Source organism: Bactrocera latifrons, unplaced genomic scaffold (assembly GCF_001853355.1).
Source record: "Bactrocera latifrons isolate USDA-ARS-PBARC rearing strain unplaced genomic scaffold, ASM185335v1 scaffold_19, whole genome shotgun sequence".
In the NCBI taxonomy this organism is placed as follows: Eukaryota; Metazoa; Arthropoda; class Insecta; order Diptera; family Tephritidae; genus Bactrocera; species Bactrocera latifrons.
This window is the reverse complement of record NW_017535407.1, coordinates 222,982-239,001: the sequence shown is the minus strand read 5'-3', so window position 1 is coordinate 239,001 and position 16,020 is coordinate 222,982. Positions and strand designations below refer to the sequence as shown.

The 16,020-nt window shown below is 33.7% G+C and overlaps 5 protein-coding genes across 5 annotated transcripts; 2 read left to right on the top strand and 3 right to left on the bottom strand.

Moving 5' to 3' along the window:
- Positions 1 to 897: 897 nt before the first annotated feature.
- LOC108967552 (ADP-ribosylation factor-related protein 1) lies at positions 898 to 1,947 on the bottom strand. Its single transcript, XM_018931044.1, has 4 exons — positions 1,725 to 1,947; positions 1,413 to 1,665; positions 1,178 to 1,349; positions 898 to 1,110 (listed from the first exon to the last, which is right to left on the bottom strand). Exons 1-4 carry the CDS (start codon positions 1,815 to 1,817, stop codon positions 1,026 to 1,028), a joined length of 603 nt encoding a protein of 200 aa, XP_018786589.1. The 5' UTR covers positions 1,818 to 1,947; the 3' UTR covers positions 898 to 1,025.
- Positions 1,948 to 2,347: 400 nt separating this feature from the next.
- Positions 2,348 to 5,297, bottom strand: LOC108967550 (NECAP-like protein CG9132). The gene is made up of 5 exons (XM_018931042.1): positions 5,121 to 5,297; positions 4,385 to 4,590; positions 4,124 to 4,314; positions 3,863 to 4,068; positions 2,348 to 3,801 (listed from the first exon to the last, which is right to left on the bottom strand). Exons 1-5 carry the CDS (start codon positions 5,201 to 5,203, stop codon positions 3,738 to 3,740), a joined length of 750 nt encoding a protein of 249 aa, XP_018786587.1. The 5' UTR covers positions 5,204 to 5,297; the 3' UTR covers positions 2,348 to 3,737.
- Positions 5,298 to 5,550: 253 nt separating this feature from the next.
- On the top strand, positions 5,551 to 7,046 carry LOC108967547 (putative zinc finger protein 840). The gene is made up of 3 exons (XM_018931039.1): positions 5,551 to 5,837; positions 5,891 to 6,186; positions 6,251 to 7,046. The coding sequence occupies exons 1-3, from the start codon at positions 5,559 to 5,561 to the stop codon at positions 6,987 to 6,989; spliced, it is 1,314 nt and encodes a 437-aa protein (XP_018786584.1). The 5' UTR covers positions 5,551 to 5,558; the 3' UTR covers positions 6,990 to 7,046.
- LOC108967551 (39S ribosomal protein L22, mitochondrial) lies at positions 7,033 to 7,992 on the bottom strand. The gene is made up of 3 exons (XM_018931043.1): positions 7,657 to 7,992; positions 7,376 to 7,589; positions 7,033 to 7,311 (listed from the first exon to the last, which is right to left on the bottom strand). The coding sequence occupies exons 1-3, from the start codon at positions 7,873 to 7,875 to the stop codon at positions 7,091 to 7,093; spliced, it is 654 nt and encodes a 217-aa protein (XP_018786588.1). The 5' UTR covers positions 7,876 to 7,992; the 3' UTR covers positions 7,033 to 7,090.
- Positions 7,993 to 8,374: 382 nt separating this feature from the next.
- LOC108967533 (post-GPI attachment to proteins factor 2-like) lies at positions 8,375 to 15,244 on the top strand. Its single transcript, XM_018931021.1, has 5 exons — positions 8,375 to 9,190; positions 11,931 to 12,188; positions 12,255 to 12,528; positions 14,390 to 14,611; positions 14,682 to 15,244. Exons 1-5 carry the CDS (start codon positions 9,020 to 9,022, stop codon positions 14,843 to 14,845), a joined length of 1,089 nt encoding a protein of 362 aa, XP_018786566.1. The 5' UTR covers positions 8,375 to 9,019; the 3' UTR covers positions 14,846 to 15,244.
- The last annotated feature ends 776 nt before the right edge of the window (positions 15,245 to 16,020 follow it).

The window sequence follows — 16,020 nt, the reverse complement described above, 5'->3', positions numbered from 1 at the left end:
AATACTAAGTTCTTAGTTTTCACATATTTGACTTTCATATCAACATTTGCACAGTAGTTTCAACACGCGACCGACAGCAAATGTGTAATTTATTAATATATTCAATATAGAGCAATTTGTCACCCAGTTATACATATGTATGTATAAGAAATCTTCCTAGTACTCTTTGAGTAATACAGCTGTCAATTCCTACCGAAGGCGATATCGTCTAATTTATACTGAACAACGACATGTATACCTCTATTCGAATTTGCCTCTGAACGCACGAAAAAGCCTAATAAAAAAAAAATACTCACTCAACTTCATAGGAAGTTCTAAACCCGCTGAGTTAATTCATAGCAAGCACCAAAAATGCTAACAAATCGCCCACTTTAGTTACCTGACGCTCTGCATTTATATCAAAAACTTGTGTTTGTTATCTAAAAAACATATAAATACATATACACATGTCCAAACTTATGTATTATATATGAAGCTAAATAATGTTGAAATGTATAGAGAGCACAATCAAAAATACTGAAATGAACTCATACAATACAAGTTACAACAACATTTTATCAACTAAGTACTCAGTGTTATTTGGAGTATCAACTGATAAGCGGCAAAGGTAATGCGGTTTAAATATGTTTCGCTTAAAAAGAGGCAACAGCCGACAGGTTTATACGCTGAAAGCATTCTCTTAAACAAGATAGTAACGCTAATAAATATATCAAGTATATAATATTACATGAAATTGTTATCAATTATCGAAATTCGATTAATTTTCATTCTATAAAATACTATTATTTTATTAAATTAAACTTTCATTTGTCAATACCTTAGTTTTATGTTTAAAGAGTTAGTTAGGTAAGAGGAAACTGAAAATACTTTTTTAATTATATATAYATACTAAAAATATTAAATTTGTTTACATACAAAAATTTTGCTCCAGTCTCCCATTGTGTTGCTTGAGAGGATGTAAATAAAAAGTGATTACATTGTACATTAGAAAATATTTTCGTTAACTGCAACATGCACAATCATGATCAATCGTTCTCTCGCGGCGGACGCACTATGGAATGTCGTTTAATGGCTTCAACCAGCCATTTAATACCCTCATTTACACCTTCACTGTTGAAAGACATGCAAATAAAATAAATAGCACTGCGAAATTGCATGTGTAATGTTATTTTCATACCCCGTAAGCGCTGACACTGGCATTGTCAGACAGTCACGGCGGCCTATAAGCGCGCCAGATTGTTGAAATACTGGTTTTATGTCACGTACACCCATTACATCGGGCAGATCCTGCTTATTAGCAAGAATTAGCATTGGCACTCCTGAGAGCAATTCGTTTTTGATCATTTTATCTGTAAAAAAAATAAAAAATATTTTAAGGCCGCCAAGAGGATTTTTTTAATACATGAGCCAACCAAAAATTTCCTTTGACTCGTCCATACGCTCACGATCATTTGAGTCTATCACATAAATCACACCATGTGATTCCTGGTAGTATTTATCCCATAGAGATTGTAATTCTTGCTGTCCTCCTAAATCCCAGAAGTTCAGCCGTACTCCCGACACATCTATTGTGCCAATATTCAAGCCTACTGTAGTGGTGATTTTAGCTGGATTCATACCTTTGTAGTTTTTGGTGAATTTTGTTTTAGCTGCCTCTAAGTACGTCTAAAATAAAGTAATTAAATGTTTATTTAAGTTAAATACCATATATAAGTAAAACTTACAGTTTTTCCAGCGTTATCTAGACCTAATATAACTACACAGTATTCTTCCTTTTGTGTGAGGTATTTATAGAAGCCATGTAATAATGTGTACATTATCTTACTTAATTTTAATGAAATGCTCTTTTGAAAACAAAATAATTCCAATGAAGTTTAAAGTTCTTCAATTTGTAATTGTGAAAAAAATAAATTAAAATCTGCCAACCAATAGCAAACACAGCTGATGTTGGGGTATGTTCAGTATATTTTGTTAATTAGCTACAGGCTACGGACATTAAAATAATATTGGATATTTTAGCTACGAAGTGCGTTGAAATATTTATACCCAGCACAGAGTATATTAAGTTTGTAAAAGTCAGAAGGAAATGTCTAAAAAATAAATATATGAGCGATCAGCCCTTTGGCTTGGCGTCCGCCTGTACACACGCTATCTAGATCCTAGAAGCTGCTCATTTATCGGAACCACTGATATCGGATTACTATAGCATATAGCTGCTATATAACTATACGATAAAAACCATTTCCTTGTAGAGAAAACTTTTTTATTTGACGAGATATCTTCGATGTAAGCAAAGTTAAATATTACTTACATTATTGCACAAAAAAAAATGATGAAATGAAATTAGTTCGTGCGTTATACGGAAAGCTTTCCGCTTCCGTATCAAGTTTATTTATTATATATTTTAAATAAAAATAGCTTTTACTCAATTTCGATTTCAATATTCATCAATAATAAATTTTAAATACATACATAACTTATTATATAAGTTTACTTTACACACTCGTAAACTTCATTAGAGCAAAAGGATACAGTAAGTAGTTTGAAATTGTTAATTAAGTTTACAAACACTGTTGGCTATTATCGATAAATGGGTTTTATTTTCATATGCAACAAAATAGTTAATTCAATAGATTCAATTTGCACTAATAAATAGCAAAAGCGCTGAACAATCTATATGTATATAACTGATATAAATACAATATATTTTATGCTATGCTTTATCATATTTTTAATGTATGCATTATATTTTACATTTCATACAACATTCATTGGATTACAATTCTAATAATGCGTATTCGACTCAAAATTCTAACTATCAAACGCAAAGCAAAGAAAAAAATTTGTATATGTATAACACACATAAAAAAATTTTAGTAAAATTTTAATACAAATTTAATTAATTAGAGAACATAAAAATCATATACTATTGAAAATACTATATGAATAAAATGTTTCACAAGATGATACGTGCTTCAAATTCTGTTTTAACCAACAATAATGCAAAATGGAATGTGTGTATGCAAACGTAAATAATTGCGTAAATTAAAATCAATCGCGAACAAAATTGACGCAAATTGTGTAAGTACATTTCATAATATTAGCACTGTGCACTTACTAGACAAATTAACTTATCGATGAAACCGAGAAAATTTAAACTAAACACAAAGTATGTATGCCAAACGACATGTGATTTAAAAAAAATTGTTAGTATGACTTATTTGCATTGTTTTCACATATTTATAATACAGCTTATTGTTATTATTGTAGCATATCCAAATTCGTAACTGTACGACTGAATTATGTTATTTTTTTTGTATAGTTAAGATACAATTTTACTAAAAAATGAACTGAACTTTTTAATAATTATTTTTACATTACATCAACAAGTTATACATACACATTTGCCATGTTTTGTTTTCTTTTATATTTCGCTATACCATGAACTGGCTTGATTACAGTTTAACTTTTTGCTAATTTCATAAATTTCGTTAAATTGTCGATATCGAATGTTTAAGATTACATAAACTTACACTCGCGTTAACTAACTTGTATGCAACAAATTATATTTTATACGATTTTGAACGAAAGCTCTTTGTTTAATTCACTTAAACGCTTAACGTACTACTCTTCTGGTGTTAGTATTTTTTTCTTTTGCTTTTTTGACGTACACATTTCTATTTATGTAGCTCTACATGAATTTGTGTGTGTGTATGTAAATGTTTGTTTAAACCTACTTAGAATTGCACCCAGTTTGCGTTAGCAGCATTTTGTTGTTGTTGTTGTGGTTGGGTTTGCCCACTATGAAGAAGAAATAGTAATTAATTTTTGCAAAACTATTTGAAGCGTAGCTCGTAATTACCCTGCTGAGGCGTAATCCGTCCATTCGCTGCCTGAACCACCTGGTGTTTTATGGGCAGGCGATGTACCCGGACTCTGTCGTACAGAACCACTTGCTCCTGAAGGCGGTGGTGCAATCTTACCAATACCCCCCGGTGGTGGTGGCAAAATACCAGAAGACGGCTTGGCTTTGCCAGCGCGACCAGTGCCTTCAGATCCATCTTTTTTCTATATAATGACATTTAAAATTGTGTAAACCAATTTAATTTTTCTTAAAACTCACTGTTATTCGCATGTTAATTTTAATGGTTTCGCCTTCCTTGAATCCCAAATCAAGTTGCTGCTTAGGCTCTGTTTTCTCCTTCTCAATTTGCTCTTGATTTTTCACCCATTTGAAGTGATCTTGCAATGCTACATTCAGGTCAAAAGAGTCCGAACGATCTCCAAAACCCAGGCCCAAAAAGGCAGAACGACCTAAGAAACATTGTAAATTATTACAGATATATGAAATAACTTAATAAATTGTTGAAAGTTTTTCTTATACCGTTATCATCTTGTACGCGTATTACGAAGTAACGTGAACTATCCGAAACCGCTTCTATAGCAACACCAGGATATGTATCAATTGGGCAATTGGCAAAAAGCGCGCCGGTATTTTTATCTTCCAACTTTAAATTACATGCTGTACCTTTTGCCACCAAACGCATACGACCGGTCCATGTCGGTTCGCCCAGATTCCAATCCGCAGCTCTATCGGGTAAAAAAAAAAACATTTGAAAAGAATGATACGATTTTTTAAATATCAGAAAACCACGATTTCAAGCATTTTATTAGATAAAAGTTTTACGATTCTATAGCCTCCGTAAAATTGGCCTTCAATTTTCTAATAAGAATTGATAACATCTTAACCAATAAGAGATTTGCCGCAGAAAAAATCAATGGGATTTGAACTTGAAGCGTTAACTAGTTTAACCTTGTGATTGTGACAAAGCTGCTGTATTTAAGGACAATCAATAGCAAGTTGCAGCAATGGAATAACTAAGTATCCTGAGATAACATAATTTTATAATTGCTTTGTTCATCTCGTTGACGTGGTCCATATAAGAAAGTAGCAATTTCTATGCTTTTTTTTGTATCAACTTTAGATTCTTTGTCATCAACGTTGCTTGGCAGTGGCAATGAAAAACAAAAAAACAATAGTGGGTAAGAAAAATAGGAAACTAGCAAATTTTCCACGAAGACAGATTTTCCACTGGAGCACCGCTGCGCTTATAGTTTACCTGTAACCTCTGTTGCTGGCGCGTGGTGGGATTTTGTAAATAAATACTTCTGGCTTCACAATCAAAACACTTTCATATTCCATTTTTATTTAAATATCACTTGAATCTTGTCTAAATAACTTTACAACTAATTTTTCTGAATTTCTCTTCTTTAATAAACTCCCCCTTTTTCTTCGGCTTTCGTTGATTGGTATTTTGTCAAAGCATCAGAGTTGCATTGACCAATTGGAATACTCAATTATTTAGTACCATAAAAAAATATTGTACGATACTTTTTTATGGTTCTAACGTAATAAAGCTATACTTACAGTTAAATATAATAAGCTGTATAAATTTATATACATAAAATCTAGCATCTACATGATGAAATTTTTATTAAGTTTGCGTACACGTTAATTTTTTTGTTAACTCAAAGTTTATTGTGCTTTAGCAACACTTATGCAGTCCTTTGTATTTGACATTCGTAACAAAACACGTGAAATACAAATACGAAGACAAAATAAGTACATCAACGATTTGGGAAAATTTGCCAAAATGACTCCAGGAAATAAAGCTAATTCAGATAGTGATTTGGAAAGTGTAATTTCTTTTCAAGATGTGCCGAAGTCACGTCGTAATAGCACTGGTCCCAAATATGTATGCAGCATAGAAGGTTGCGGAAAAAGTTTCAAGCGTCTGGACCATCTCGATCGGCATGAGTATCACCATACAGGAATTGTGAGTCTGCATAAAAGTAGGTTGGAATATTAAATAATGGCATTGTGTTTCAGAAAAAGCATTATTGCATATATGACGGCTGCGATAAAGTATATTCCATTTTGACGCACTTGAAACGCCATTTGCGTACTACACATGAACGAGTGGGGCCGCCAGTGAAAAACGTACCCTGCCAGATTCCCGGCTGTTTAAAAATGTTCCAGTCGGAGGCTAATATGTATCGGCATATTCGCGAGGTTCATGAAAATCCCAAAATCTACCCTTGCTCGTTTTGTTCAGAAAAGTTCACGCAAAAACTGAAGTTACGCAGGCACGAAATTCAAACGCACACTGGTGAATACCCTTATGTGTAAGTTAATGTTATTTGTTTAAAAAAAAAGACTATAAAATTTATTATTTCCTATTTTCCGTAGTTGTGAAAAGTGCTCAAGGGGATTTTATCAACAATGGGAGCATGAACGACACATTCCGAGCTGCAAAGTATACATTTGCGCCAATTGTAACTTGAAGTTTGACAAATGGACGAAATATCTTAAACATTGCAAAGAGAAGCAGCATGGACGAAAGTATTACCAGTGCGAACACTGTGAACGTGTGTATGGAAAACCTAGTGAATTGCAAAAACATATAGCAGCTAAGCATATGGACGAAGAGAAGAAAATGAATTTTAAATGTCACAGTTGTGAACGTAGTTACGCCTATGAACGGAATCTGAAGCAACATATACGCATCGCACATGGAGGAAAACGTTTTGAATGTGTACATCCAGGTTGTGAACGTGTTTTTAGTAGTGGACAAAATTTAGCAAAACATTTAGAGCGCGATCATTCTGCTTCGACAGAAAGGAAAAGTGTAGTTTCAAAACAAAATAAAAAGCCTAATATCAAGGGGACACGTAAAAAGCGCAAGGATGCTGGCCAGTCTATTATGTCGAATCTATCAAAATTCAGCGGTATAGCCGTCGATAAAAGTTTCGACGTATTGCTTAAGGAACGTGAAGATATTGCTTTAGATATAGCAGCTGATGTATTGGCAAAGGACCAAAGTGAAAGCGACGAAAGTGAAGATAATTTACCACTTTCGCAATTAACGCAAGTGAATAAGGATGATGGATTGGAAAACTTAATGACCGCTGTTTTGGCTGATATCTGATACCAGTAAAATATTATAATTAATTTTTTTTATTAAATAAAAATTATGTTTAAACAACTCCGTTTATTGCATGTTTTAAACAATTATTGAAACAAAATGACTTATAGCGAATTGATAACTTTACGGCTACGCATTTGTTCAATCCATTTCTCTAACTGTTGTTCTGGCGTTTGTTGTGCAGGTAGGTAGTAATCCTTTGGTGGTTCTCCTTCTTCTAGTCTTACGAAATAATGACAGTGTTTGTATTCAACTATGCCCTGACGTCCGCGTGCGTGTCGACGCAAGCCGCGAAAAACACGTCCCTTACCCACGAACGACTCAGCTGTAACATGGATATTGATTCAATAAATTTTACGTCACCAACTATTAGATTATATGTAGCTTACCAATCCATAAATTACTCTTATATTCCACGTTATGTTGCTTGACAGCCATTTCTTGTGCTTCAAGTAGCACCTCTTTGACATGTGTGGCGCCCTTCTTAAGCACAAAACTCAATTGCTTTACAGCCTCATCGACGGACATGCCACGTACAAATGAAGCGATATACCACATTTTATCTGGACTATATTTAATGTTGGTGCGCATATGGCAGACATACTAAATATAATGTTTATATCACTATTATTATAACGTTATGTTATTACATATTTATTTTGTAGTTTACCGCTTTTCTTGGTTCCTCATCAGGCTTTTGTGGTGGATGTACCGTTTTATTGCTCACCAACCATTTGCGTGGGCCATGATTAGCTTTATTCCATTTGGAGCATAGTGCATCCGTCGTATGTAAACTATGGCTAGCCGGCAGTAGCAGTTTACAGGAGTTCTGTAACAGACTTCTTTGTGTAATGTTGAGACGGGCGAATTGCTTCACTAAAGATGCCATTATTTGGATTCACTTATTTATTATTTGTATATTAAATGTTTATTTTCATGCAGAAATAAAATGATTTAGCACATAACCCAAAAGAAATGTTACAGAGCTGCTGCTTTTCAATTGACAACTGTTAACAGCTGATGTAATTGGTCAGTGTTGTAATTGGACAACATACGCACAGGGTGAAATATAAAATGAGAACTCGTATTTTTGTTATCGGACTATTGCTTGTAACGGTATTTTAGATTTGTTTATTGTTCGTTTATTTTCCAGTAGTATAAAGTTTTTTTTTTTTCAAATATAATACAGACGAGTGTGTTCAAACAAAAATTAATTGTTTCATATAACAGTAGTCAGTTACGTGAGAACTTTCTCCAAATAGACTATAATTATTTGAGCAATTAGCACTTAACGCACACACAACCACAACTATATATTTACACTGTGTAATTGCTTTATTGCGTGTGGCACTTTATTTTTGGAAATATTTACAATGTCTGATCGGCATTACAAATACTGCAGCAACAAACGTTAATATGTCAAATGTGGCGAATAAAGGCGAAAGGAAAATCCATAGTGACATAACAGCAGAATATCCTGAAAGCAACGCTGCATCCGCGTATTGTGTAAGACTGATGCGGAAAGTGATTGGTTGTTGGAAAAATCGCAAACGAAACAATATAGAACATTTAATAAAACAGCAAACGTATTAGAAATTAAATATTTTCGTATTTTCAAGTGTGAAAAGTCTAAGTTAAGAAAGTTACAGTTCAAAACACCATTTAACATCGATATAGTATATGAATGTGTCTTCGCATTTTTGCACCACCCACGCACACAGTTGAAGAAGCCACAAACGACAGGCTGTCTTTGGCGAACGTGCTTGCGAAAAAATCGATATTTATTGAATTTATTCACGTAAATTGTAAATAAAATGCAAAACATGTGGAAAGTGCAGGACAAAGTGAAATTTTAGCATAAAGCTAATTAGATCAACTTTAAGTGACAGATTAACGAAAGCTTTACCCTCTATTTACACCATTTGGGTATTCGGAGAGAGCGCAGTTGTGCAGTCTTCATCTATATCTTCTCCACTTAAAGCTGTTGCGCGGAATTGGTTTTCTTTTTTGAAGAAATCGAGATATTTTTTGCGATGGCGGAAGCTGTGCGCGCTCCTGTGGATCCAGCAAAGGACATGCAGCAGCCAAGTGACAGCTCAGATGTTATTGACGCTAGCAGTGGCGCAATCTTGCGTAACACAAAGCAAACGACAGCCTTACCGCTGGATCAGCAGGCGAACGAACAAGTTAATAGTGAGCAATTGGTAAGTGTTGTGTATGAGAAGGATTATGAGTGTAGATTGTCCATTTATGAATTGTATAGATGGCTTTACTTGAAAGACAACTACTTTATTTAAATATTATAATGAGTATTTTGTAAATTGCTTTCATTACATCATTTTTATTTTACGCAATAGTTGAAAAAAGCTAAACTCTTTAGTTTTTTTATTCCCAGCCGACTTTGTTTGGTATCGAAACTGAGTTGGACGTTTCCTAATATTATAAATGTTTTAGCATTCACTATAACATATAGCTGTCATGCAAAGTGAGGCCAAAATCAAGATAAATATATGTTTATACCTTTTTAAGCCATAAGAAAGGCGCCTGTGAAGTATATTATATACTTTAAAATACGGAATCAGTTCGCTTAGAGCGAAATTCGAGTTAAAATAAATAACTGTAGATTTTTCTATCGCGCTCAGTTTCATGTTTTATAATTTTCCACCGTAAATTATTGCAGTTAAGGTTACCATATTGTTGCAAAGAAGAAAATATAATTATCCCGTTCTTGTAAATATGTCTACGAACGTGTGCGTGTGCCGTCCACCAGCTCATCTAGCTAATTACAGTCATTTACTTTAATGCCAATCAAACTTAATTCTATTTTAGCAATTACTTCAAGTGATTTTTCTTGATAAAAATGGTTCCAACCTATTTCTTAACCGCCTGTGCGCTTCTTTCTTCAATTATTTGCCATTTGATTTATTATTTTCCATTTGGTCACGCCATATTTGCTCTTTAAATTCATGTTCTTTTATTTTTTTCGTATAAACGAGACACATAACTATTATTAGATCAACAACAAATTGTCATTGAAGAAAATGCGATGCATGGAAAAGTGCAAATGTATGCCTGCATGCTTACGAGGGTTATTGGTTAGATATCAGAGTCGGCAAAAATTAAGTGCCAGATATTCTTCATTAATTTTAGTTAAATTTTAGTTTAGTTATTTAACTAGAAATAAGGATTGAAATATTGTATGGAAGATATATGCTAAAGTTGTCCGATTTTCTTTATTTTCACTGTTCTTGTTTTTCAAATCAACCCGCTCTATGTAGTATATAGTCATAACTAGGGTTACGAGTTTTCTAATTCAAAAATTTAAGTTTAAAGTTAGATTTCAGTTTAAAAATTAAAAATAAATTTGTGTTTCCGTATTTGGGATTAAATTTTTTTGCGAAAAATTTTTTAACAACTGTTTATTTATAACCTTAAAATCGGTGAAAATTTATATAATTCATTCCCCAATATGTTATGTTATTTTTGATATTTGTTAAAGCATGAATATTTATTTAAAATAACATTTTGATGCCCAAAATCCGATTTAAAGAATTAAAAATTTAAATTATAAACCCAAAATCGGATGTCAAAATTAAAAAAAAAAATATGTTTTTTTAATTAAAAAATTCGCAAAATTATATTTAAATTTTAAGCCCAAAATCGGTTGTAAAAATTTACAAAATATTTTTTAAATATAAAATCGGAATAAATAAAATTGGAAATTTAAATTTTAAACCCAACCCCGGATATAAAAATTTATAAAATATTTTTTTTAATTAAAAAATGCGAATTACAAAAATTGTAAATTTAAAATTTGAACCACAAATCGGATGTAACATTTTATAAAATACATTTTCTTTATTAAAATAATAACATTATTTTTTATATCAAAAACTTTCTAACTTCAAAGCTATAATTAAGAGTAATATGATTTAAATAAGAAAAAAATGCAAAAATGTCTTGGTACTTTATTAAAATTTAGCTTTTCTTATCAAAAAAATAAACAAAATGGTAAAATACAAAGTATGCAAGGACTTGTCATTTAAAATTCAAAAACAGTTTTTTCTACATTAAAATTTATAAAGTTGGAGTTAACTTTTTTTTTTAATCCTGTATTTGGGTTTAAAATTTTATTTTTTGTTTAAAACCAATTTTTGAGATAAATTTTTGTTTTTAATTTTTTCATCCGGTAATTGGTATAAGAAATTTGAAATATATTTTTAAAATTTTAGGGTTTAAAAAATAAAAAAAATAATTTAATTATAGATTTGAGTGCATTATTTGCAATCCTGTACGTAGAAATGAAATTGAAAATTTTATTTAATTTTAAATTTTATAATTTTTTTTTATATTAATTTAAATTTAGTAATTTAATTTATGCCGCCAAATGCCAAAATAAGCACAAATCCTTTTGCTACAAAAATTAAGAATTTTTCATAACCTAATAACATGTAAGGTCACTCTCATAGCCTTATAACACCTCGAATTAGCATGCTTGCTTTTAAAACTAAACACAATTTGTCACACATTGTTTTTGCAAACGGCTCGCAATTGGCGCAAATACCTGAACACACACATACTCAAACATATGCATAACTGTAGTTGAGTCCTTATGGTGAGACACAAACGAGCGCTGTCACGTATTTATTATCAGCGCTGATGAGTTGTCATGAGATGCTTTTAAGTAATTTATTACCCGCTATTGATTTTCATGTCTTTTTTAACATTTTTTTTTTTTGAATTTTTGTTTGCGTGTTTGCCATGCTTGCGTTTTACTAAAGCCACAGTGTGTACAAGGTGCGAGCAGCCATGGCGTATGAGTGACAGAGCAGACAGCACACTTTCGCTTTTATCGCTCGCCATTTAATATGCTCTTCTGCCACTAAAATTTTTTGTTATGTTTTTGCCTTTCTCTTTTCATGTTTCCTGCCGCTGCCTACACAGTATTTAACAACAACAACATCGACATCAACGGTCGGCGCTAATGGTGACTCGGCCACGGCAACAGTCACAGATATGTCTTCGCTGTCGACGACGTCAACGGCTGCTGCGTCGGCAGCGTTGCCATTGACCGTACATTATTTGGCTAGCTTCCATCAGATTTGTGTGGTGACTGCACTGCTTCCACTGGTGACGCTGTTCACCTGCTTCGTTACCGCGTACGTCTTCCAATATGATGATGTGCACGAAACGCATTGCCGTGTAAGTATTGCTGACCGCCCACTCATTCGGCAGACTTAATGACTTTTCAATTGTGTTGGATTGCAGGTCTACAACATTGTACCATCGATAAGTGCCATTACCGGTGTCAGTCCACAACGCTACTTCTGGCGCCTGAGTATTGCCTTACACATTGGACCGCGCTTGCCCATCGCCTTCGTGTATAAGAACTTTTATCGCAGCATGTTGGCAAATTTGCAGCAACGTCGGCCGCATCTGGTGCCGAAGGCCGATCTGATGATAACCTTAATATTAATTTTGAATCTAATCGAAATTTCGTCGTTGGGCGGTGTGACCTACATTTCGAATAGGGAGAATTATCGTAAGTAATACCAATAGACATGATTAAAGTAATTACTCTTCATCTTCAAGGGATAAAATTGCACTCTTGAGCTCTGTCAAACATCTCAGGATTATCCTAGATAAACACATAAGCAGGGGGGAAAATATTACAAGTGAAACTTTCGAATCTTAAACAAATAGTTTACGATCCCGCTTGGTCTATTGGCTATAAACAAGTATCATCCGCCCAATACGACCCAATGTTTACGACCAGCTTTGATTTTAGGAGGAGAGATTAATGTGTAGAAGTTCAGGCAAGTGAGGAAAGTTCTCTGATCGACATTCATTTGGGAGTGGCCAGAAATTAATTCTTCTAACAGCCGTTTAAAGCGAGCTAAAGTGAGAAGGCGAACCATTCCTCTCCAGTGTTGAGCACTGGGTTTGGGAACCGCAACGTAAAAAACTCTCAAAGAAAAGTAATCGCGTAAGCGGTGTGTACGCCATTCAAGATAAAGAAGTTAAAGTTCACGACCAGCTTACTGATAAATTTCAGTTAATGGAACCAGACTCGGTGTCGCTTTGGGTGTGATATTATTCCAGAACTTGTTATTGAACTCGACATAAAATGACAATGTGGCCGAGTAAAGGAGATCCATGAAGAATGAGTCGACGTTACGAGTTTGCTGTACGAGTTATACGACGACGTTGACATAGCTCAGCGAATTACATTAACAGTTGCTACGCGTTTTAGGTCTTGTTGTCCGAATGGATGAAAACACTCCAGCTCTGAAAGTATTCCAATCAGTATCTGCAGAGGAAGAGGAAGACTTTCATTCTGTTAGACAGATCAGGTGGAGAAGGACCTGACTGCATTTGGTATCTCGAATTGGTGCCAAATTGTGTAAAGAAGAAATGACTGGCGCGCTGTTGCTCACTTGGTTATACGGAAGATAAAATTTTCCTAAGCTGTCCTAAACCATTCACTTCTTTYAAGGGTTGGTTGAAACAATGGACCCTAGAGGAGCACCTCGAATCTTGGAATACGTACAGGGAATACCATAAAAGCGCTTGGGATAGTTTTGTTGATGAACAGACCAAAAAGCGTATACCTTTAGGAAAGAGTGAACTTAGTAACATTAGAGGAATCATCACATATCATATAGCCCTATGATTCCACCTCAAAACCTTCGGTTGGTAAGGTGGATTCGGCGGAATGTAGATCAAACGGTCCCCAATTCTCCAACTTAAGAAACATTGAGCAGCTGGATGAGCCCATTAGTGGCCTAATTATGGCTTAAATGCGGACACCTGCGGTATGGCGCTCCAGCATCTTCCTTTCAATCAATTAAYCAAAGTTGTCTATTCTTATATATAAGTCAAGTTCAGATCTCAGGGTTCGTAAGTAGATTGGGGAGTGCTATTAAGATACCAGATTCTAGAGAACGTATTTAAATCCGACTATTGTGGGTACAAGAGGAACTTTCATTGATCTTAGCGGTAACTAATTTCTAAGGATAGGTATTAGGTTCTAGGTAGGTAGGTTCACGGGATTATTCTTGCAACTGAGATCATAGGTCTCACAATTGGACAACCGAAACGAGAACGCTTCCATAAGTTTTCTGCTTTGATAGGAATTCTTCGAACGCTTATCCTTACTCCATCCAGCTACTGCTTCATTGTCGATGAACAGAAAATTATATAGGCACTATTTCCTTCCAACCTTTCATCAGGCGTTTCTTTGCGTACCCAGATGAGCTTAGCATCCTTCGAGGATTTTGAACTAACCTAACTTAATGCATTTGTGTACATAAAAGCATTCATAAAAAGAGTTTATTCCCATATGTGTGCACATATTCCTTGCTAAACCTGCTTTTTAACCATATCTTCCCTCTCTTCCGCAGCGATTCATGAGAAAATCTTTATCACATTTATGGTTTGCTCACTCTGTTACATGTTGGCCACGATCAAACTGCACGGCATGCTTTTCGAGGATGAAAGCAAACTCTTGCCCATACAACGCGAATCCATCAAATGGAAGAGAATACTCTTCATCACCTCCATTGTGAGCACCGTCGGCTTGTTGGTATTCTTCGCCAAGCATCGTTTCTACTGTCATGATTTGGGTGAGTTCACCACAAATCGTTTTGAATTCATATAAAAATTAATGAAACATATTTTCCATCAACTACACAGCCTTCAGTTGGTTCGCCTTCTTCGAGTATGTGATCGCCATTGCGAATATGCTATTCCACTTCACCATTATTTGGGACTTTCCATCGCAATTTATGCTCATCGTGCAGGGACCGAAGGAGAAAATCGAGGAACTCTTTAAGCGCGCATGCGCAAAGTATGATTAAACACAAACTGAAGCACACACACACTTGCATGCACATGAAAAGTGAAAAAGTGTGCGTGCAACACTCGTTGTGACTTGAATAGCGACCGTTAACAGTCGTGTATAAATCAATTTTAATTTGATTTAATTGTGAATTGTGAATTGTGAAAGACACATGAGAAACCTCGAAGCGCGCTTCCATTGTCAACTCATACGCATATTTAACGATTTAGTTTTCACTACTTTACGAAAAGTACTCATAGATACACACACACATATATATACATATATATACTTACATATACACTGAGTGAAGGTAAAAGTCTCCTAATAGCGGTTTGCGTAAAGCCATAGTTAAATCCATTTTAAAACATACAAATGTATACATACATACATACATACATATGTATTTATTTACAGCCAATTTTATTTACTTTTTAAAAATAAGTTTTAAAGCAATAATATTTGTTTTCTGTTAAATAGATGTGTATCCGTAGTTTTACGCTAGTTTCATGAGATTTTTAATGTAACGCAACGACACGAGTTTTAAATGCACTTACATAACTTAATATGTAGCTAAAATACGCTGATGAGCGAATACTTGAAATACTCAAATACCTTTTGACTTGTAATACTGTTACCATTAAGTCATTATTATGTACATATATACACGAAATTGAAAACCAAAAGCAAAAACAAAATATTTATTCTCAAATATTGCACACAGTTCAGAATTTTGCAACTTATTTACTCCAAAAAAGTTATATAACACAAATTTAGCAATAATTTTATGCAAGCAATGGCAAAGCAAACGCCGTACAAGGCTTACACTAGTTTTGTTTAGTATTGCATTAAGATTTTCGAATGCTTACATTTGCATTAATAAAGAAATTTAGCAAAAAGTTTACATAAAATATATAAATATGTTCACAAACATTCATTTCAATATTGTTTCATTATTAAAACACACTTTTAAGTCCAGGTAAAACTCACAACATTTATTTCTATGCTGTATTTTTTAAAACTGACTAATTATATATATTTTTGAATCATTTAACATATTTAAATTTTCTAATTCTGTATTAATATTGTATTTCTGGAACATTTAGCATTTAAAACTTGAATTTATGTATTTTGATTTATCACTGAAAAGTTTGGTTATTTTGTAAACCTGATTTTTTTCTGCAAATTTTTTAA